Genomic DNA, 23,857 nt, shown 5'->3' with positions numbered 1-23,857 from the left:
AAAGAAGTTGAATTCTTTTTATTCCTTTCAAAGTAAAGAAACACGCATTCTTTTGTTTTTGTAAAACTCGCTTAAGGGGGGGGTGAATGAATTGAAAAATTTCTTGAATTCTTTATATGAAGGTATTTAAATCTCAAAAACTAAAGATGTTATAAATGTAAAATTTGGTATTTGAAATCTCCTTTAAAAATAAAGAACCACGTATTCTTTTGTTTTCGGAAAATTTCTTAAGTCGGGGGATGATGAATTGAAAAATTAGTTGAACTGTTTGTATGAGATACTTATATGTAAAAGGAAAAAAAAAAAAAAAAAAAAAACTAAAGATATTACAAACGTGAAAATTGGCATTTGGAATCTCCTTTAAAAATAAAGGAAAATTGACTTAAGGTGGGGGTGAAAATAAGTAAGAAAGGAGTTGAATTTTGTTTATGAGGATACTTCAGAAACTGAGATGTTACAGATAATAATAATTTTAATTTTGTGTGGCTATTTCTAGCCGAGTGCAGCCCTTGTAAGGCAGACCCTTCGATGAGGGTGGGCGGCAGCTGCCATGTGTAGGTAACTGCGTGTCATTGTGGTGGAGGATAGTGTTATGTGTGGTGTTTGAGTTGCAGGAATGTTGGGGACAGCACAAACACCCAGCCCCTGGGCCAATGGAATTAACCGATGAAGTTTAAAATCCTCGACCCGGCCGGGAATCGAACCCGGGACCCTCTGAACTGAAGGCCAGTATGCTGACAATTCAGCCAATGAGTCGGACAGATGTTACAGATGTCAAAGTTGGTATTTTGAATCTCCATTAAAAATAAATAAATGTGTATTTATTGTTTTCGGAATAATCACTTAAAGAGGGAGAGGGGTGGAAAGAAGTGAAGAAGTTGAATTCTTTTTATGAGGATGCTTATATCTCAAAAACTGAAGATGTACAGATGTGAACACTGGTATTTGGAATCTACTTTAAAAATAAAGACACTTATATTTTTTGTTTTCAAAAAATCCACTTAAGGGGGTGAAAAGAATTGAAAAAGCGGGTGAATTTTTAAAATGAGTACTGGTATATCTACAGTATATGACAAAACAACATGTTATAGATGTGAAACTTGGTATTTGGGAAGTCCTTTAAAAATACAGGAACATGTTTTTTGTTTTCAGAAAAGGCACTTAATGGGAGTGAAAAGAAGTACGGATTTCTTTGTCTTTGGAAAATCCACTTGGGGGAGGGGGGGGGTGAAAGACTTGAATAATTAGTTGAATTCTTTGTATAAGGATACTTATATCTCAAAAACTAAAGATGTTGCAGATGTGAAAATTGGTATTTGGAATCTCCTTTAAAAATAAAAAAATATGCATTCTTTTGTTTGTGGAAAATCCACTTAAGGGGTGGGTGAAAGAATTGAAAAATTAGTTGAATTATTTTTATGAGGACACTTATATCTAAAAAACCTAAAAATGTTACTGACATGAAAATTGGTATTTGGAATCTCCTTTAAATATAAAGAAACATGCTTTTTTTTTTTTATAAGGGTACTTATATCACAAAAACTGAAGATGTTACAGACGTGAAAATCTGTATTTGGAATCTCCTTTAAAATTAAAGAAACGTATTTCTTTATTTTTGAAAAATCCACTTAGGTGGGGGTGGGTGTGGGGGGAAGGACTGATGAATAGGTTGAATTCTTTTTATGGGGGTACTTATATCTCAAAAACTGACAATGTTACAGACGTGGAAATAGGTATTTGTAATCTCTTATAAAAATAAAGAAACATGCTGGGGCTTTCTTTCGACTTGAGAGAAGGCTGTTTCTCACATGTACACTTCAATGTCACATGGTCATTTTAGCCCCAAAAGGCAATACCACAAACGTAATTTACAAAGAGTTTCTGGGGTAAATGAATTTTTTTTTTTTTTTTTTTGTGAGCTTTTGTACTTTGGTAGGGATTTTCAGATAATGTCTTAGTATAGTACCGAGGAATGATTACTTTTAACAAATTACGAAATCCATGTGAGCGAAGCTGTGAGTAACTGCTAGTCTTCTATATTCTTCTGCTTGCAAAAGGCTCCTCACATCCTTAGCACTATTAATCCCTTGAGGTCTAGACTGATTATGGGTACCCAGCTCAGAGACAAATCTCTCTGTCAGTCACAAGGTCTCAGACTGCATTTATGTAGTCAATGTTCAATTTTTTTAGGATGCCATTGCTATTAAACTATGGGATGAATGATTCCCACTGCACTACATGTAATCCCAGTCTTTACACTTTTTTGGATGTGTACAACTTTGCATCTGTTGTGTCAACAGGGAACTTCATGTAGATTTTGTCTAGGTGTACAGGAAATATTTACAAATTTTCAGTTTATTGTTATTCTGGAAATGATAAAACAGTGATGTTAGATGTACAGGTTAATGACAATGCATATTTCAGAAGAGGGTTGCCAGCAAGTAAATACAAACTATCATTCAATTCATTATCCATTCTCTCCTCATCTAATATCTCTTTAGCACTAAAGTGTACCCTGAGATAACAAATATACGCCTTCAAACTTATTGAATAGATAGTGGTTTCAGAATTGATGTTCAGTGATGATCTGCAAAGATTTCATATAATTCAGGTACTGAATTGCCATGCCTGTGAGAGTTAAGGAATCTGTTGCCATATTCCTTTGCAACAATGTCCTGTTAATAATTGTGATTTTTTTTGTGTGTGTGTATGATTTTTTAATTTTACTTTTTACACTATTTAATTTTCATACAGAAATTATTCTCTCATTTCCAGTGCTTGATATCAGAACTTAACATGTATGAAACAAAAGTAACTGAGTACAAGTTTGATTTGGAGCGTGTGAATCATGAATTGCAAGAAATGAAAAAGAAATATTACACACAGGTAAGATTTAAATACCACATAGTTATCAATGAGCACAGCATTCTCTGAGTACTTGAGAAGGAAAGAAAAATTCAAGTATAGATATTAAATTTCATTTTTGTGACATTTTCTGTAGAAGGGCTTTATGTCATTATGAGTCATTATGAAGAAATTTTTCAAAAAGGTGAAGGGAAAGAATGGTAAAAATGAGATGAACAAAGTTGCATGGTTTAGTACTTGTCTGATGAGAACCAGTTGATTTTGTACCCCAAATGATACAAACTTTGTAAGTATTTGGAAGTCTCTCTGTACTATGATAAAAAAATTAGTTTGGCCTACTGGCATTCAAAGGTATGGGATATATATATCACTTCTCACTGAGTATTGGACATTTAGGAGGAATCACGGTGGTTATGCAGTTTCTTTTCAATAACATTATGATGAGGAATAATTATCATTACTCTCCTTTATTAAAAAAATTGTTTTATTTACAAACATTATTCAGCTATAAAGGCTTTAGAATAAATTAATCCTCAATTCTATTAAAATAGGTAGACTATTTAATCTACACATGATATTAAAATACACACACTATTGTTATAACTTAGTATTGTGGTCAAAGATATTTATTGTTGAAGTATGCCAATCAAATAGTCCACATGAATTAAAGATGTACTGACAAGTGAAAGAGTAATTGAAAGAATATTATTTCATGAATTTGTATTATACAGAAATCACGTGAGGAAAAGCTGAAAGAACGTGCTAAACAGTCTACAACAGGAGTAATACTTCCTCAACTTGGTGACAGTAAGCCACGCTTCACTGGAGGAGGCTTCAACTTGAATGCTCTTCCTGTACGGCCATCCACTATTGATGGTTAAGTGAATGAAGGAACCAAGAATCTAACTAAGGAGCACTGCCATTTTGCCTGTCATTCATTGAGGATAGTTTTTATTGAATGTTCTGCTGCTTTATCTTTTGTTCAGTCACAGGGCTGATGAATTTCATTGGAATAATTTTTGTTCTTTTTAGCATTTGAGGCTATACCTTATGATTCTCTCCCATTATCTCCTCACAATGGTAAAATAGTAGTATCACAATACATTTTGATAAAAGTATGACAACCATGAAAATACAGAAATAATGATAGCAAGCAGCTAATAATTAAGAAGAGATTTGTATCTATGTCATATAAAAAATTCCTCTATATGTAGGAAAGGAACATTATGCATTAAACATTGATTAGCCTATAAATCCTACATGGGCCGATGACCTTAGATGTTAGGCCCCTTTAAATAACAACAGAGATGCCAACTTTCAAGAAAGGCCATTCATAATGCAGCCCTTAGGGCACAAAGAGGGGGGGGGGGGGGGGTTCAAGATCTTACTAACTTACATATCATTGAAAAATCAATGAATAACATACATTTTAATCAGATGTAACATATTCAAAGACTGGCATATACAGAGTGTTTGATTCTTACCTGAGAAAGTAACAAGTGATCTGCAGTATATATCTGAATGGAGGTTGAAGCAACTTTTTTTTTTTGTTGAGTACTGTAGTTGCTCCCTTAGCAGTTTGTAGTTCCTGTTTGCTAAACGTACACTGGTGACATGCTTTTTCTTTTGATATCATGTGCATCCTTTGCACTAACTGAGCACTTAACAGTTCGGTGTTCATATTAGCACGAAATTCAGTCTTGTTCTTCCTCATGCGCATCTGAAATATTGCGGCTAAACACACTACCAAACACGTGCGAATGATATTTTGAGGAACATAGTAAACAGGGCCATTCTTTTGAGTATTCCTCCCTAAATTTTTGAACCATTTTTGGTTTATTACTAGCGTCACTAGTCACGGTAACGTCATCACAGTATTTTCCTGCACAAGAAATCGCTTCATTATTACAAACCTTCGCGTTTTGTAACACACGATTAGCATATATCCTAGAAGAGCAAATGTATGTCAATTAGACAACCAAAATTGCAATAAATACTTCTTCAACAGTCACGCACACAGTATTCACAATGAAGCAAAGTTTGTCACCACTTTACCGCCAAAAAAAAAAAAAAAAAGAACTCGCATACTTGCATGGAAGTCTGATCATGTGACGAGCAAAGACAACAACTCTGCAAGATATACCACTTCACAGGTGCCTACTTTTCCGGCATTGGAAGCACATACTGCGTTCGGCATGTGAAAACTTGAAGTATTCTGAAACGAGAGACAGGAAAGGGCAGGGTATAAATGATTACTGAGAAATACAAAAATAATATTTTCAGAATTCAAGCTGTAATGGCATTCCTTGTGTATCCTTTTGAACACTTCGTACACTTAGGTTTAAAAATCAACAAAAAATTGTAATTTGTGGTGTGTGATTTGTAAAGGAGTAATTATGATGGGTAATTCGTAATTTTTACGATTGAATCGTAATAGTTGGCATCTCTGTAACAAGCATCATAAATCATACATGAGCATAAGAATCTGTTATAGTCAGGTATTTATGTAAAGCAGTTACGTGAAATGGCTTAAGAAATTCATAGCTTCTCTTGTTAAACAGGGCATGAAAGGAAGCAGGAGGTTTAGGGGATAGGACAAACTATTAAACTATTATTTAGTATTTATTTCTAATGACACAGTCTACAAGGAAATCGAACTGGTGATGAGCATAATCAGGAAGAAACAAATATCATTCTTTGTATATCTACTCAGGACACCAGAAAATAGGATCATCAGGAGAATTATAGAAAGATTATGGATAAGTAAGAGCAACATTAGATGGATTACAGAAATCAAGGAAGATATGAAGGAACTACAAATTACAACAGAAGATTTTAAAAACAAACCAGACTACAAACCAAGTTCAACAGATAGACAATGGGGGATGGGTGATGTCAGATGAAGAAAGGAAGCTAAGATCCAAGTTCATGAGGAAGTACTGGGAAGCCTCCATTATCAAATTCTTTTAATGACTGTATTACTCGACTGTTCTATGACCTGGAAAAGGCTTTCAACTCAGTCCCAAGACCAGCTATGTGGACAGTGCTGAAACACTTTGGCTGTCCACAGCATTTTGTACATCTGGTCAACACTCTTTATGATAACACGTCTGGGAAAATCGTTTATCAAAATATGTTTTCTGATCAATCATCAATCTGTCAATCATCCCTGATCTGCATTCAGGGCAGTCTCCCAGGTAGCAGATTTCCAATCTGTTTTTACCTAGCCTTTTCTTAAATGATTGCAAAGAATTTGAAAATTTATTGAACATCTCTCTTGGTAAATTATTCCAGTCCCTAACTCCTCTTCCTATAAATGAATATTTGCCCCAACTCATCCTCTTGAATTCCAATTTTATCTTCATTCCTATTTTTAAAAACACCACTCAAACTTATTCGTCTACTAATGTCATTTCATATTATCTCTCCCCTGACAGCTCGGTCGCTTAGTCGAGCAGCTCGTCTTCTTTCTCCCAGTTCTTCCCAGCATAAACTTTGCAACATTTTCATAAAACTACTCTTTTTTTTTCTTTCTTTTTTTTTTTTTAAGAGCTAGTATTAGGTTTCATGGTCCACCCAATCAATATACTTCACTATACAAGTGAGACACATTCAGTGTTAAAATATGTTATACATTCTTTGGTACATGTTTTGTCTAATTTAAGACTTCTTCAGCCATACTGTCTCATATCTAATTAAAATACATAATTATTACTGTCTAATAATTTGAAATGGATGAACCCATGTCCTTTCTGAAATGTTTGAAAATACACTAAAAACAATACACGCTGTTTTTCCATAAAACTGTCCATCACTTTCTTACAAAAATTCTTCACATGTTGAAATTTGATTCTAAATAATATTTCTTGAGATTTGGCATACAGTACCGGTAGCTTCAGTGTACTGGCTAAGGTAGAATTTGAACTTTGGCTTTGGAAATGGGAGAATGGGACCCTATCATCAACTGAAGAATACGAATACTGAAGCTTTAAATCTAATGAAAATTTCTTTCAAAAGACAAGGTCTGGAAAGAAAAAGATTTTCATATATACTGTTTAGGCTCCCTTTGCTCACTTTTTAAAATATGGTCAAGTCGTGATTTATATCAGTATATTGGCGACCCGCATCTCCCATATGGACACTCATGGCAGAATACTTTCTGTGTCTATTAGCATTGATACCTAGTTTGGAAGCTCCTACCTGTTTTTCCAATGTATGTGACAAAACATTGATCACACTTAAGTTTATAAATTCCTGAACCTAAGTCATTTTCTTTAGTGTAATTTGCATTATTATGGTTGTAAAATAAATGACCATTATTGTTCTTTGTTGAAAATAAAACCTGAGAGTCATATTTCTTAAATAATTTTGTGATTTGGAAAATCCCTGGGTTTGTAAATGTAAAAGTAACGTACTTTGAATGCTTGCAATTCTCTGGTGCTAGTCTTACATTGTTCTTTCTTTTCACTTATAATTTTATTTTATTTTCACTTTCAGTAGAGTCTCGCTCAACCGACCTTCGCTTATCCGACACTCCGTGTTATCCGACACTGATAGTCTTAATTTGATCTTTAGGTGGATGCAACTCTGGGACACGGGGTGTGGAGGGTGCGACTGTGGGACAAGCCCTGGCAGTCATGCGGTAGGATTGTTCAATGTAGTATTGGTTGGGTGCGGATGTTATAGTTTTCATATCCTCTGTGAGTATGGCGAGTAAACGTAAGAAAGTGATTGTTTCTGTGGAAGACAAGTAAAGTGGGTTAAAGAGACTGGACAAAGGGGAAACTCTTTAAAAAATGGCTTCAGATTATGGTGTTGGACGTGTTACAGTGGGAGACTGGAAACATACAAGGGAATAAATCGAAAAGTGGTGCTCTACCAGAGCAACAAGTGATGCACTGAAAATTAGAAAAAATAATGAAAAAAGTGAGTACGAAAAAGTAAGTGAAGCACTATTTCTTTGGTTCACTAATAACCAGGAAAAGGGCTTGTCAATATCTGGCCCCATTCTGCAAGAAATGGCGGTGCATATCCAGAAGGAGTTTAATAAAGGGACCCTAATTTTACTGCCAGTGCTGGGTGGCTTGATCGGTGGAAAAAACGGTACGGCATTGGGCAGCTTAATATCTGTGGAGAAAAACTGTCAGCTAAATCCGATGAGGTTGTGAAATTTAAAAGACAATTTCAAGAAATAATTCTTGCTGAAGGATTATCCGGTGATCAGATTTTTAATTGTGATGAGACTGGGCTGAATTTCTAGATGCTGACATCAAAACTCTTGCAGCCCAAGCCAAGACATCTGCACATGGCTACAGGCATAGTAAGAAAAGAGTACTGCATCAACTGTACAATTGAATTAATAAGTCAATAAATAGAGTCCCATAAAACATAGTACATAACACAGTATATCCTTCCTGTTTGTTTTAGTTCATTTTCAAAGTTATTCCATATTATCCGACATTTTCGGTGATCCGACGTACCCCAGGTCCCGTTTAAGTTGGATAATTGAGACTCTTACTGTATAATTTTATAATTTTTATTGGCTATCTTCTGTATAAAATGTAATTCTTTATTTCTTTCTGTATGAGATAAAGGCAAATTGAAGGCTCGATAAACCATACTAAAATAAGCACCCGTCGCCATAAGACTTATCTGTGTCGGTGCGACGTAAAGCCCATAGCAAAAAAAAAAAAAAAAAAAAAAAAAAAGCACCCTTCTTATGACTCCCAGGATGTAAAGAATAATTTTTAATGGTCACCAGAGTAAATGTATCCTTTTTATATACTTTATACGGTACCAGTAGCTTCAGTGTCCTGGCTAAGGTAGAATTTGAAGTTTGGCCTCAGAAATGGGAGAATGGGACCCTATCATCAACTGAAGAATATGAATACTGAAGCTTTAAATCTAATGAAAATTTCTTTCAAAAGACACGGTCTGGAAAGAAGATATATACTGTATACATTTTAGGGGTTTGAACTCTCAGAAATTGAAACATGGGTTTTTGTTTCCTCTTCACAGTCACATCCAAGAAATTTAAAGCATTATCCTTCTCTTTTTCAACTTTAATTTGATTCTCTCATGTAATGAACTTAAAAATTTTAAAATATTGTTACTATTATAACATTTATCTATTATTACAATAGTATCATTCACGAATCATGTCCAAAAATCCAAACCTTGAATGTGTCCAATTATTTTGTGGTATTGTAAATGGTCTAAATAAATATTGGCCAGGATACCCAAGGCTGGAGCTCCCATTGGTAATTCTTGACTATAAATAGTGTTGTTGAACATAAAATAATTGTTTTTTGTGACAAACTCAAAAATTTTGATGAATTGTTCAATTTCTAATTTCCCCAGTTGACCTTGACTAGTTAAATTCATTCTAATAACATCTGTTGTTCTAGTAACCAGGATATTTCCATACATATTAGTTATGTCATATAAACATAAGTAATGATGTGGCAAAAGTATGAGTATGAGTATATATGAAAATATTTATATAGGTTTGGACCAGAGTTATAACATGAACAACAATTTAAATGACTTACAAGAGAATAAAAATATGTTAGATGAACAGATACTGTTACTTTTATCATCGCGGAAAACTAAGAGTTTGAAGTTATCTCCGCTAAAACAAACAACCCACCCTTCCGTTCTGCATATAGGCGGAGCAGTTTCCCCTTCGCCTACTAATAGCGCTGCTCCTCCTCCTACCACCCTCAGCCAAGTTCCACCGGCTGAGAGAAAACATAATTATAACACGCACAGTAGCGTGGTGAGAAGAATGTCAGACCTAGGCTCGGATGTGAACCGACTGTAGGGAGGTGCACCAATTTTGAGGGTTACATAATCATAACAAAAACTCATGTTTCAATTTCTGAGAGTTCAAACCTACTAATATGTATACAGTATATATCTTTTTCTTTCCAGACCTTGTCTTTTGAAAGAAATTTTCATTAGATTTAAAGCTTCAGTATTCGTATTCTTCAGTTGATGATAGGGTCCCATTCTCCCATTTCTGAGGCCAAAGTTCAAATTCTACCTTAGCCAGTACACTGAAGCTACTGGTACCATATGTCAAATCTCAAGAAATATTATTTAGAATCAAATTTCAACATGTGAAGAATTTTTGTAAGAAAGTGATGGACAGTATGGAAAAATAGTGTGTATTGTTTTTATTGTATTTTCAAACAGTTCAGAAAGGACATGTGTTCATCCATTTCAAATTATTAGACACTAATAATTATGTATTTTAATTAGATATGAGACGGTATGGCTGAAGAAGTCTTAAATTAGACAAAACATGTACCAAAGAATGTATAACATATTTTAACATTGAATGTGTCCTCACTTGTAAAGTGAAGTGTATTGAATGGTTGGACCATTAAAGCTAATACTTGCTCTTAATTAAGCTGTATCAATACGACCTATATGATGAAATTTGTAAATTGCAACACTGCTTTTTTGTCGGAAATTACCCTGAAAAAACAAGCTGCTTTTCTTTGGATTTTTTCCAGTTCTCAAATCAAGTAATCCTAGCAAGGGTCCCACACACTGAAACCATACTCTAGTTGGGGTCTTACCACAGACTTATATGCCCTCTCATTTACATCCTTACTACATACAACCCCTAACAAATACAGTAAAGACAATATGCAACACTTCCGGATTTAGCTTGGTTAAACTTGGAGATAATTCACAAGTGGCGCTCCTAGTGACGTGACCTGGAAATTCGCACTAAATTCAAATATCAATGGAAATGCATATAAGGAAATGGATAAATTACATCTACATTACATCTACATCTAGAATTAACTTCAAATTTGCTGAAGTAATTCTGGATAAATGAATGAAGAATTATTTAACAGACTGAAATTAGACATATAATCAAGATGTGAAATGGACTGCTGTGAAAGGGATTAATCTTTAATTTATGCATTACTTTTTTAGCTTTAGCATTCCTGCCTGAACTTTCATGGCTAGATTTGTCTTTTTTCTCATTTAAAAATATTGTATAATCGCATAAAGATTCTTGTCAATAAAAATATTGGCACATTCTTTACACACATGATTCAATGAATTAACATTTAAGAGCTGGACAATTTTCCTCTTAACTTGAAGCCTACTAACAGAAAGAAAATCTATAAATTTAGCCTCAAAATAATTCAAAATTTCCCTATAAGCAATACTTGCCATTACATTAGGGTAAAGCAAATTTGTATCATCATATTGTTTCAACAAAATATATACATTTCTTAAGTCACCCATATTTTCTTCAGTGCTTGACAATGCATTACGGCATTCCAAATGGGGTAATATGGAAAACAACCAGCCACACCCACATGCATATGCATTTTCCTGAATAAAATCAAAACCCACAGATCACACCTACAACAACACATCGGTATTGAAGGTTAACTGCTGCACTATACAATAAAATAAGCTTCTTATATTTTAAGCCAGTTAAAATATGGGTCGAGCAGGTCAGAACTTTAGGAAGTACTATAAAAATCTCTTTGTAACTGGAAGAATATATATGCAAACACAATATTTACTTACATTTTCTTGTCACAAGGGAAATGGAAGAAAGACCGCGAAACCTTCTGTACTTCATAGTTATTGTAGCCAAACACAGCACACATCTTTCCACTCATATTGAGAAAAGATATAAAAGAATGACACACGCTACTATTTATTTATGTCAGCTTAATGCAAACGCATGAATAATGCCAGAAACTTCACAAACAAATACACATGCTCTTATGATTGAATCAGTAACTCCAGGTCACTCCGCTCGACAGAGCTCTAATAGCTGTCCCTCAATATCTCGCGAACTGTCGCGTATTGTCTCTACTGTATTTGCCCCTAAATACCCTCATAACCATGTGCAGAGATCTGTACCGTTTATGTGATTGCCCCAATGAAGATCTTTCCTTATATTAATACCTAGGTACTTATAGTGATCTCCAAAAGGAACTTTCACCCAATCAACACAGTAATTAAACCTGAGAGGACTTTTCCTATTAATGAAACTCACAACCTAACCCTGTTCATCATCGTACCATTCCCTGTTGTCCATCTCACAACATTGTCGAAGTTGTTTTGCAGTTGCTCCCAATCTTGCAAGTTACTCACTCACTCAGCAGACTTCTATGGGACATGAAGATCCCACGCCAATCTCACAAATTGCCTCCACTGAACTCTGTTTTGGGCGAGTTCTTACCAGTTGTTCACATTCAGATGTCTACATAGCTTGAAGATTTCACTTTTCCAGGAGCTACGTGGTCTTCCCACTGGTCTTTTTCCTGTTAGTTCTTCTTTAAAGATTCATAAGACCATCCTATCATTTTCCATCCTTAGAAGATGACCAGCCCATTGAAGTCTTCTGGAAATGATGATGTTGATTATTGGTGCTTGCTGTGATAGTGAATGTATTTCTTTATTTGATCTCTTATTCCAGGTTTGAGATATAGAATCAAAGTACGGTCCAAAAATTTTCCTGTAAACGTTATTTTCAAAAACCTGCAACTGTCTTCTTTTTTTTTATTAAACTCCATGATTCTGAACCATAAGTTAGAACTGGTCTGATGACAGTATTGTATATTTTCAGCTTTGTATTTTGCATCAAAAATTTTGATCCCAATAGAAGTTGTAGAGAAAGGGAAAAATAAAATATAGTCAGGTGTTTTTCTTTCAAGAAAATTATTTTAAAATCGGTATTACGTAGAAGTGGTAGGAGATACAGTGTGTGGTATTCTACCGTGGAATAGAAGTCGCCATTCATCTTCCAACATATTCAAAACACTACATACCTCCGGGTCTAGCCCCTCACTACAAACTATCCTATGGGTGCCCTTGACATCCTGTGGGTGCCCTTGACACTGGGGCTAGTATTGCAACTCTCCATTAATTTGGTATCTCTCCTTCCTGCAAACAGTAATCAAATAAGTATTTCAGTATGTCACTTCATCCGAACCTATAACTTTTAATATATCCCCAGAAATCTTATCAATGCCAGCTGCCTTTCTAGCTTTCAACATTTGTATTTTTTTATAAATGTCTTTATTATCATAGGTAAATTTCAGAATTTTTTTGCCAGTATTAGTCGCCTCCACTATCGGGACATTATCTTTATAGGGTAATAGGATATATCCACTTGGTTTCTATTCTTTGTGTTGTGATTTTGGAACTATGTTTAATATTTGTGTTATGTGTTACCTTAAATAATGCATTAAAAATGTACAGATTAACTACAGTTTACAACATGTATCTGATGGAGACTTGGATATGAGACTAAGAGCTTTATTTTGGATTACAAGAACATCTAAGATTCTACTGCAATTTCCCCACATAAAAATTCCATATTGCTTTGAAAAAATGCATTTAACAGGAACTTTCTTAGAACTTTATTAGTAAGATCCCTTAATGAATACAGTACCTTTGACAGGTTTTTTTAATGATAAAATCAGTATGTGAATCACAAATCAGTTTAGCATCCATATAACTTCCTAACAGCTTAACGATGTCAATATATTTAATAATTTGATGTTTACTTAAGCTAAATATTAATATTTGAGTTCTGTTGTTGTTTGCTTGTTTGCTGTAAACCATTAATTTGTTGAGTAAGTTATAGGGTATCCTTTGTCTACAGTATTAAGATTTGTTATGGAAGCTGCATTGTCCCAATATAAGACTGAATTGGCTGTAGAGTTCACATTGTACACTAGATCATTTATTAACACCAAAAACTGTCCAAACACTGAGCCCTGTGGGACACCAGGTTTAATGTAAAGATTAGATGAACTCACATCTTCCACTTCTACACTGCTTGTTTAAGACCACCTAAGTATGGCCTCAGAATATCAAGCTGCTTATCTCTAATTCCATGGTAATGTAATTTTGCAATCAAATTTGGATGGGATACACAGTCAAAAGTCTTTAAAAAAAAAAAAAGTGTTCAAGCAGCAAGTCAATTGTTTCAATAGTTGAAATGCAATGGCATAAGGCTTTTAGTGCCGGGAGTGTCCGAGGAATTCAATAGTTAATTTACCCAATTGAAATCCAAATTGTTCATCACATAAGAGATTATTAGTTTCAAAAATGTCTGCCAAGTACCTTAACATAATACATTCTTCAATTTTCCCAAATACTGGGACAACTGAAACTTGCCAGTAATTGCTCAGCTCATTACATTTGCTCTTTTTAAATACTGGGATTACTCTTGAATACTTTTGAGTTTCTGGCAACATTCCTGTTCCCAAAGTGTCTTTAATACAGATAGTGAGAGGTTTAAGAACATGGTCAATTACTGACTGCCTGCAGAAAATTATTTCATATGCCATAGATGTCTGGGCTATGTGAAGCTTTAAGTTGTTCAACATACTTTTAACTTCATGAATAGATACAGACTTCCATATGAAATCAAATTTTTTGAACTGCATTGATTTGGGCAATCAAGTCTTATCAGATCAATTAGGGAGTCACCTTTGTTTTCATACACATATCTACTGACTCAAGAAAATACCTTAGTAACTAAATTAAGTATGAGGATATTTCAGTTTTATTACCCCCCTAATTCTGTTACTATATTTATTAATTACTTGCCATGCTGCTTTGCATTTATGACTGCCCCAGGTATAAAATTCTCATTGGCTTCCAACATTGCTTTAATTACTGCTTGTTTATGTTATTTCCTTACATACTTGTGCAAATGTACATACTCCTTACTCCCATTCTTTGACAATATATAGCACAGCATGATTTGTTTCCTCATAATCCCCAATTCTACTGTATACAGTCAAAACTGGGTAGGATGTCTTTACAGGGACCGAAAAAAATGCTCATCAAGAGGAAACGTGCTAAAAATGAAAAAATCATTACACTTATAAATTAAAAGTTAGGTTTGAACATAAAAATAATTATAATAAAAGTAAAAAAAAAATGTGTTTACAATTATAATTAATAAACCAATGAAAAATCATCAATAGAAAGCAGAACATTTAAGTTAAAAAAAAGCACAACAAATTACATGGCCAACGTACAAGAAAAAAATCTCTTTCAATAAATGCTAAACTTCAACATTACTGTTCCGTCATTAAACCTGAAGTGACTTATGCTTGTGAAACACTATTTAAATTGAACACCAAAGCAACAACTGATACACTGCAAAAGGTTGACAGTAGGATACTCAGAACAATCATTAATAAAAAACATCAGGTGGATGGACAATGGAGATTATTGCCTAATACAGTGGTTTATAGGGAAAGTGAATCTATAATAGATACGATGAGAAAAAGAAGAATTGCCTTTTTCTGTCATCTTTCTAGATTAAATGATAACAGGATAATAAAACAACTATTTAATTACTTTTGGAAAAGTAAAACAAAAAATAATTGGTTTAAAGAAGTTCAGAATGATCTAGAAGAGCTGAATATTACAATGAAGCAAATTGAAAATAGAGAAGAAAAAAGGATTCTCAAGAACAAACAAATAAGATTGTTATTAAAAACTGTACAACACAAACAATATGTCATATCTGATAAAGAAAGGGCAGCCAGGTCAGCCAGAATGAAGAGGTTTTGGGAAAGGAAGAAGATGATGCAAGCTAAATCTTCAGTTAATTCTTTGTTAACATAAATATATTTGGGTTTGATTTAAGTGCTCCAATGTGGGCGTAAACTACGTATGTAAATAAATAAATAATAAAACTTATAAAGAAACAATACATTTTAAAATCTCCTACATAGTAAAAGATCAAGGAAGAACTGTTTTAAACATGAACTATGCACGTCATTATTTACATAAAAATAAAAGATACAAAAAACTGTCAAGAATTTGATTAAGAATAAAGAAACTCATGTTAAAAAATACACATAGTAACTTGCACACCATCACTTGCTTGTAAGAAACATGTCTAAAGTAGACTGCTTCTTCTTTCGTCCCAAATTACGTACAAGAGTATCGACCTGGTAACGTAACTCATTACGCTGTCATCCATGACAAAACTTGACACATAACATCGCACTCTCTCCATAGCTTCTGCTGCTGCTGAATACATTGGTACTGTTGTGCAGGTTCCACCAGTTTAATTTTCATCCTTGGGTTCTTGCTTTAATATTTTTATCAATCATCAGCTGTTCATGAATTTTGTCTACCATCTGTACTTCACAAGTGGCAATACTGTCATCACATTTAACATATATGGCAAAATTTGCCTCTTCTTCATTTGTTACAGACTGGCTACAATCTTCATCCATATGATCAGTGCTTACTATTATTTCCATTGAAATGTCATCAGTGGCTGAGTGAACGAAGTCACTATGCAGAATATTTTGGTCTCATTTACAGATTCCCAAGCACATTTTAAGAAATGCATGGCATCCATTTTACGTGAAGCAGTTCTTCTACACGAGCATCTTTCTATATTTCTACTTCATGTACCAGACGATACCCTAGTCCAGTGGTTGGAGATGGCTTGTACAGTTTGCGGGAAGAGATATTACATGTACATTTTCAAATAAGATATATCAGTTGGGTACGCAGCACATCTGTCAATGAACAACACGATTCTCCTCTGATGCACTCTTATTCTGGCATCAAGTAATCACAAGTAGTTCTAAAAAATTAATGACGTCATTCAAGCATTGGTATTTGCTATGTACTGGCATGGAAGGGAATGTACATTCTTAAAACTGAGCGGATTCTTCCACTTTCCTATTATGAGGGATATAAATTTCTCCTTACAGTTTATGTTGCAGCATAATACTACTGTTAGTCTTTCTTTACTAGTTTACCTCCATGGCATTTCTCACCCTTGAACGCGTATGTATTATCAGGAAGAAGCTGATAAAATTGCCTTGCTTCATCTCCATTAAAAATATCATCAGGGCTATAGTCCTTTAAGATTTCCAGTAGTATCATATCTCTCAAAGTCTGAACAGAATCAATATTGCCACCAGCAACCTCCCCAATTACAGATTTCTTTTTAAACCTTCAAGTCATCCATTAGATGCCTTGAAGTTACATAATCCTCTTTTGGCAGATAAATGTAATGCCTTGGCTCAAATCAACATTCCATCAATAGGAACAGTCAAAGCCAGAACTTGTTTAAACCATTTCACCAAAACATCTTCTAAATCTGGAAACTGGCTTTTACGAAGATGTTTCATTTGGCTGCATCCTCCTGCAAGACAACCAACCTCAATCTTCTTTTGGTTGCTTTCAAGTGTGTAGTCATCATAGGAATGTTCAACATTTGGGCAATTTGTACACATTTCATGTGTGGATTAGCATCCACTTTCTCCATAAACTTCCATTTTTTCATAATTTGCAAACTGTCTAGCTTTGTTCTTCTCTATAACTGAATGTCCTGCAGAACACTATGCATAAATAAGGTAGGCCTAATTTAATAAGTTGTTACACAATTCACTTACAAGCATAAAATTAAGCACCAACACGTCAGCTGAGCTATTGTTGCACGATCCAAACAACCACAGTAAAGGCTGGCTTGGGACTGATGCTCCCTATATGTGTGGGCTAACATAGTACCGAGCTACACAGTCCAGGACCATGAAATTAAGTTCTCTACCAAATCCTTACTCAGGCCAGTTGTCGCTGGCGTGTCACGCACGCAACATGGCCTTGAACACTAATTTATGTTCTTATGGCACAAGTTATGAACGTACTAAAGAGTGACGTAAATGCACTATCCAGGTTTCTTTAGTGTGTATTTAATAACATAGATTGGAACTTTGGAAAAATGGCAAATAACCAGGAAAACATGCTAGAGATGGATGTCTTAACCAGTTTCTTCTGTACCACTTTAATCTACTTCGTAAATGGTGTTGAGAAAACAATAAATTTCCTACCCTTGATATTATATTATTATTTCCAAGGTAAACAATTGATAGGGAATCTGCCACCTGGGCGATAGTCCTAAATGCTGATTGATTGATCGATCGATCGATCGATTGATCAATCCTCTCTTTTCTTTCATGCTGGGGTGTCTTCAACTTGCATATTTTTATCTTCTGAAATACTCTTTCTTGCTGTGGTAACCTCTGGTTGCATATTTTCAACTTCCAATTGACTGTCTTCAGGCGAAGGACTATAAACCTTGTCCACCACCCAATCACTTGATGATAAATCAGCTTGAGTGGTAACAGTAAATTCTGTGTCTCTTGCGGGTCAGGGACGATAGCTCTCAAGTTCTCTGCAAGCAAAACAGAAGTCGAATTGTACCTTGTAATAATAGTAACAGTAATGCTTCCCTTAATCTCCTTCATCATTGTGAGATGCGACAATGCTTTTTTTTACAATTGGCTTTACGTTGCACTGACACAGATAGGTCTTATGGCGACGATGGTTTAGGAAAGGCCTAGGAGTGGGAAGGTAGAGGCCGTGGTCTTAATTAAGTTACAGCCTCAGCATTTGCCTGGTGTGAAAATGGTAATCCATGGAAGACCATCTTCAGGGCTGCCGACAGTGGGGTTCGAACCCACTATCTTCTGGATGCAAGCTCACAGCTGCATGACCCTAACCATATTGCCAACTCGCTCGGCCAAAAATGGTATATTTTCAGCTTTACACAGCACAGTAATTTACTCATTCATTTGTACTGGACCCCTTAAAAATTAAGTTAGGTATGAATTTGTAATGTTAATAAAATACTTAACTTTGTAATATATTTCAAGATTTTCTTTTTAGACATACTATACACTTACTTAATTTGAGTATACCCGAGTTAGCAAGGATATGGTTTCCATTACTCCAGTTCAGTTAAGCTTAGCGGTGAAGGGGTTTAATATTCAGTTGAAATGCACATCAGGTGTCATCTTCCTTCCATGATCAGCATGTGTGTGTGTGTTGGGGGGTTCCCTTTCATGACATTCATGGCCATGATCTTTCATCTATTTTCTCATATTTTTATTTTTATGGTATGTATTTAACAACACACAATTAAATCTGTTTTCAGTGAATGATATCAACATTTTTAGAAGACTGTACATCCCCAATAAAGTTAACCTGAAATTGGACATCTGTGAGAATGCCATTTTCTCGTAAAAATGTGTTTCTTTTTAATTGTTTATGGAACTGTTAGATTTATGTAACATGTTATGTAATTTGATGTCTTGGTTTATAACAAATTTAAACATATGAGATTTCTAAATATTGTTTATAATAAATGTTTGTTTTATGTGTATATGTAAGTAAACAAACCTAACCAGAGGATAGAAATATTAATGATACCAAAATTATGAAAGTAGCCTATTTACTGTTAGTCAATTTTGTATAATTATTGAATAAACATATAAATCATTTGAAACTTTTGTAAGTTCACATTTGTTATTTTCATAGGATTTCAAAAACCAATTCTCCAAGACAAAAAAAATCCTGCTTTTTTCCTACCTCTGATTTGAAATGTTAAGATTTATTGTGCAGAATTAAGAAACTTGAACCAAGTAAACCAAATGTTGTTCACATGAATTAACTCTATAATACTACTAAGAGAAGAGCCTCCATGGCTCAGGCAGCAGTGTGTCGGCCTCTCACCGCTGAGTTCTGTGGTTCAAATCCCAGTCCTTCCATGTGAGATTTGTGCTGGACAAAGGGGAGGGGGGACAGGTCTTTCCCTGGGTACTCCGGTTTTCCCTGTCGCCCTTCATTCCAGCAACACTCAGCCATTAATCATTGCCTCAGAGGAGTGCGACAGGCTTCAGCAGCTGGCACAATTCCTATCCTTGCTGCTAGATGGGGGCTTCATTCATTCCATTCCAGACACGGTCGAATGACTGGAAACAGGCTGTGGATTTTCAATACTACTAAGAGAGAAAATTATAAAGAGATATGGTATCTGAACTGAACTTTGTTAAGGATTAGCGAACAGTACTGGTATCTGAACTAAACTTTGTTAAGGATTAGCGAACAGTAAATAATAATATGATGATGATGATGATGATTCCATCTGAAGTTATTGCCTCACAGTTATTGACTACTGGTACTTGATCTGCATTTTAAGATAATTATTACAGTAGAAGTCCGATAGTCCAGCACGTTCGGGACCAGCCCGGTGCCAGATTACCGAAAATGCCGGACTGTCGGGCGGTACCTCTTACTACGATATAGGTTAAGGTGTACAGCGAAAACAGCTGTAACACGGTGTTTTGCAGTAAAATGTTGATCAGCAGAATCATTACTTTAATAACTTTAGCTCAAAATTAGGGCAGCACCAAATTTTCATCGAACACATTCGGTTTACACACATGTACTCTACAATATTTTAGTGTGACTTAAAAAAATCTCGAATACAGTAGAAATCCGATAGTCCACAGGGCACTTTGATATGTATGTTCACTACACTACTACACTACTGTATTACGGATCCTAGATCACAAGAAAAAGTACTGTAGTGAAAAGAACTCACAACCAAAACAATGAACTGAACCTGTGTGTGGTGACAGCCAACAATGCCGTTTTTGTCTAACAATAGCAAACACGTAGTGGACACTTCCGGGTGGTTTCGAACCGCGCGGTGCGCTTTAACTGTCACAAACGTAAAAGAAAAGTAACTTTAAAAAATCCTGGAATGGTGCCGGACCATCGGACGTTCCGGACCATTGGATGCCGGACTAATGGAATTCTACTGTATATTATTATTATTATTATTTCTATAATTATTATACTGTAATTATTCTTATTTAAAATCAGCTGTAACAACAATTTGAATCATGTTCTATAGATAACTATTTTCTAGAGGCAGAATTTCATATTTCACTGATCGTATGATGATTTACAATGTCCTGAGCATCTTTTGGCTGATTATCATCATCATCATCATCATCATCATCATCTGGGTTTCCTTCCAGCAAGCAAAGTAGGATGTTTTTTGAAAAATATGCCTATAATTTCCTCAGTGTTCATAAGTTTCCTCTATTAGTACAGCATCACAGATTTTTACTTTCCTCTCTAGTCTTCTGTATCTATTTTAGGTATCTTCTGTGTGGGAGGGAATGGGTTAGCCTATAAGATTATGTACAATGAGTTTCATATTGGTTCCGTACATATAGCCTATGAGATGTAGAATTTCCTCGCTTGTCATAAGAGGCGATTGTATCCTTATTTCCTGATAGAGATATAAATCACACTCATCATGTATACAAATAGAATATCCTCAGACAATAGATCAATATATCAACACACCTCTTTCTGTCTAACACAGTAAACTAAAATGCTAGCAGCAGATGAAGCAACAAGCTGGCTTCAGACCATTCGGATAGTAATTATGAGCTTGCCAAATTAATTTTGGATCAATGCTATGGCATCCCTAGTAAGAGCGACGCATTGTTTTGGCCGGGTGGTGTGAGAAGTAGGCAAGGGCTAGCTTCTCAAGGACACACCAGCCTAAAGAAGTGAGTCTAACAGCTACGACTGGCTACCATCAACATCGACACCCTTACTGTGCAAACATGCGAGTTGATCAATTTAAAAAAAAAAAAGATGCGTTAATATCGCATGCATCCAGAAAACAAAATGTAAGGACTCAAAGGCCAAAGATATCTATGAGTACAAGCTGTACTGTTGGATGAATACCCAAAATGTCATGGCAGTCATAGTTAGCCAAAAGTTGATCATTGATATTAGTCATATTTCTGAGCATCTCATGTCAGTAGGGATTAACATATAGTCTGTGATGATGCAAGTGATTTCATGTTATTCGCCCCGGGTTGTATGTACTAAGGCAAAGGAAGAGTATTGGAATAGCTTGCCAAATCAGATTTCAGTGCCCATCTACAACCAGTTTTCCCAGAAGAGTACCTGCTTCTTGGTGAAGATCTCAATGGTCATGCTGGTTCCAAACGGAATGGATGCAAGCAGTGCCATGGTGGTTGGTCAGGGCTTTGGAGTATGAGCTGTGCTGAGGTCAGTGACATACACTGACAGGCAAAATTAATGGATCACTTGAATTTTCCAAGGAAAAAAAATTATGTCAAATTGTGAAACATTTGTTTTATTATTTACTTTGATTATCTTAATGAAAAAATGATCCAAGTAATGTTATCTGTCTGTTATTGCTACCCTTAGTTAATGTTATCTGCTTGTTATTGCTACCCTTAGTTACTTAGATAATTTTTTCATGAAAATAATCAATGTAAATAATAAAATGATGTTTCACAAATTAACGTGCATTTTCTTTTGAAAATTCAACTGATCTATTAATTTTGCCAGTTACTGTATTTGTCGCTAACACATTTTTCAAGAAATTTTTATCTCATGTTGTCACGTATATCAGTGGTGGGCAGCGATCAATCCAGATAGACTATTGACTTCTTCGAAGACATGACCTTGGGTTGTTCATGGATACCAAGGTGATTCCTTCAGAAGTTATTTCCTCACAATATTGACTACTGATACTTGATCTGCGACTTAACATCAATCATTGTCCTTGTGTCTTTCTGACTGGTCCAGAGAAGATCAAGTGGTGGCGATTGCAGAAATAGAAACTCATTTGGTTACTACTCTCACGTTCCATACTTCTGCCATTGATGAACAGTCTATTGAAGCCCTTAGGACTAGTGTAACTACATCAGTTCAGGATGTGGCCAGAGAAAATTTAGGGGTGACTAAGCCTGGATGCCATTCATTTAATTAGGAAGTATGGTAGTAGAGTGAGGAAGTTCAAGAGGTCAGAGGTTTCAAGGTTGAAGAGAGCAGCATTTAAGAAGTGGCATGCTTCACAAGCAGATTCTGACAGGCAAGAGTGCCATAGGCTGAAATCACTAGCAAAATGGACAGTGGCAATAGCAAAGACCCAACACTATGCTGAACTACCTGTACATGCTCAACTTGGACCGCCAGAGGAAGCCAACTGAATCTATGAGCTAGCAAATCCCCAACACTTTCCTATCTAAAATATTGAATGGGTTACAAACTTAAGAGAAGGCAACCATTAAAGTCTTTGTGAGTTGCTGAACATTCTCCAACGCTGGAGGGAGTGTTTCCAAACAATGTACAATGAAAAATTACTGCACTCACTGATAATAAGCACCAATCCTGTCTTCGCTCTTGTTTCACCAACCACTCCCACTGAAGTGGAACAAGCTATTCAAAAGATGGGGAGCAGTAGAGATGCTAGGCCTGGCAATATCTCAGTGGAAGCATGGAAGCAGTTTAGTTATAAAGGCATCAGTGTGTTAACAGAATTCTTCCTTCAATAAGATCATCACTGACCACATAACCCATCAAGAGTGGATAGCTATTATCACAGAACCAATGGAAGGGCAAGGATCAAGTCACGGAGTGTATGAACTACCATCCCATTCATTTGCTGTGACCTGCAATGAGGATTATTAGACGTGTGATTGATGCTTGACAACAAATCACCTCCATTAGTCCCAGCCATTCTGGGTTCATATAGATGTTGATTCCCATAGGGAACCTGAAATATTTGTCCCGAATGAGTAAATTTATAATACCAATATAAATGGTCTGTTATTGGACATTATAAATTTTCCAGCTTACTCATTCCTGGTTGCCAGCGTTTCTCCCCCGTGTGCTAAGTTGGGCTCATCAGTTGGTACTTAGCACACAACAGATAGCTGTTTACACAGTCTGCTTACTTCTGCAGTGACACTGTGAGGAGAATAGGCTAATTCACATGGCATTTCTCAATCTTGAAAGGGCCTTCGACAGAACGCCACATGATCTTCTCTGGCACTCTCTTTGCTCTCATGGCATCCCTGAAGCTGAAGCTGAAGTTCAACAGATTCAGCTCCTCTACTCTTAACACCTGTAGCATTGCGAGATGCCTGGCTGGATTGCGCAAACCATTCCCAGTCATTGTTGGCATACATCAGGGCTCACCATTATTGCCGCACTTGTTTCTTCTTCTTCTTATGCGCTCAGTCACTGTTAGCACCCAGGATCCATATCCATGGTCACTCCTGTTCACAAATGATCTTTTTCTTATCAAAGAGACCCTGCAAGAACTGGA

The 23,857-nt window shown here is 35.5% G+C and overlaps 1 protein-coding gene across 1 annotated transcript in view; it reads left to right on the top strand.

The window, feature by feature from the left end:
- LOC136857711 (cilia- and flagella-associated protein 58) overlaps positions 1 to 19,128 on the top strand; it is a 261,063-nt gene extending 241,935 nt beyond the window's left edge. The window contains exons 18-19 of the mRNA XM_068225146.1: positions 2,776 to 2,886; positions 16,216 to 19,128. Coding sequence (XP_068081247.1) covers positions 2,776 to 2,886; positions 16,216 to 16,323 — 219 coding nt within the window. The 3' untranslated portion in view covers positions 16,324 to 19,128. The remainder of the gene's footprint in view (positions 1 to 2,775; positions 2,887 to 16,215) is intronic.
- Positions 19,129 to 23,857: the final 4,729 nt, after the last annotated feature.

This window comes from Anabrus simplex, chromosome 1 (genome assembly GCF_040414725.1).
Source record: "Anabrus simplex isolate iqAnaSimp1 chromosome 1, ASM4041472v1, whole genome shotgun sequence".
NCBI lineage: Eukaryota > Metazoa > Arthropoda > Insecta > Orthoptera > Tettigoniidae > Anabrus > Anabrus simplex.
This window is presented reverse-complemented; position numbering and strand designations above follow the sequence as displayed.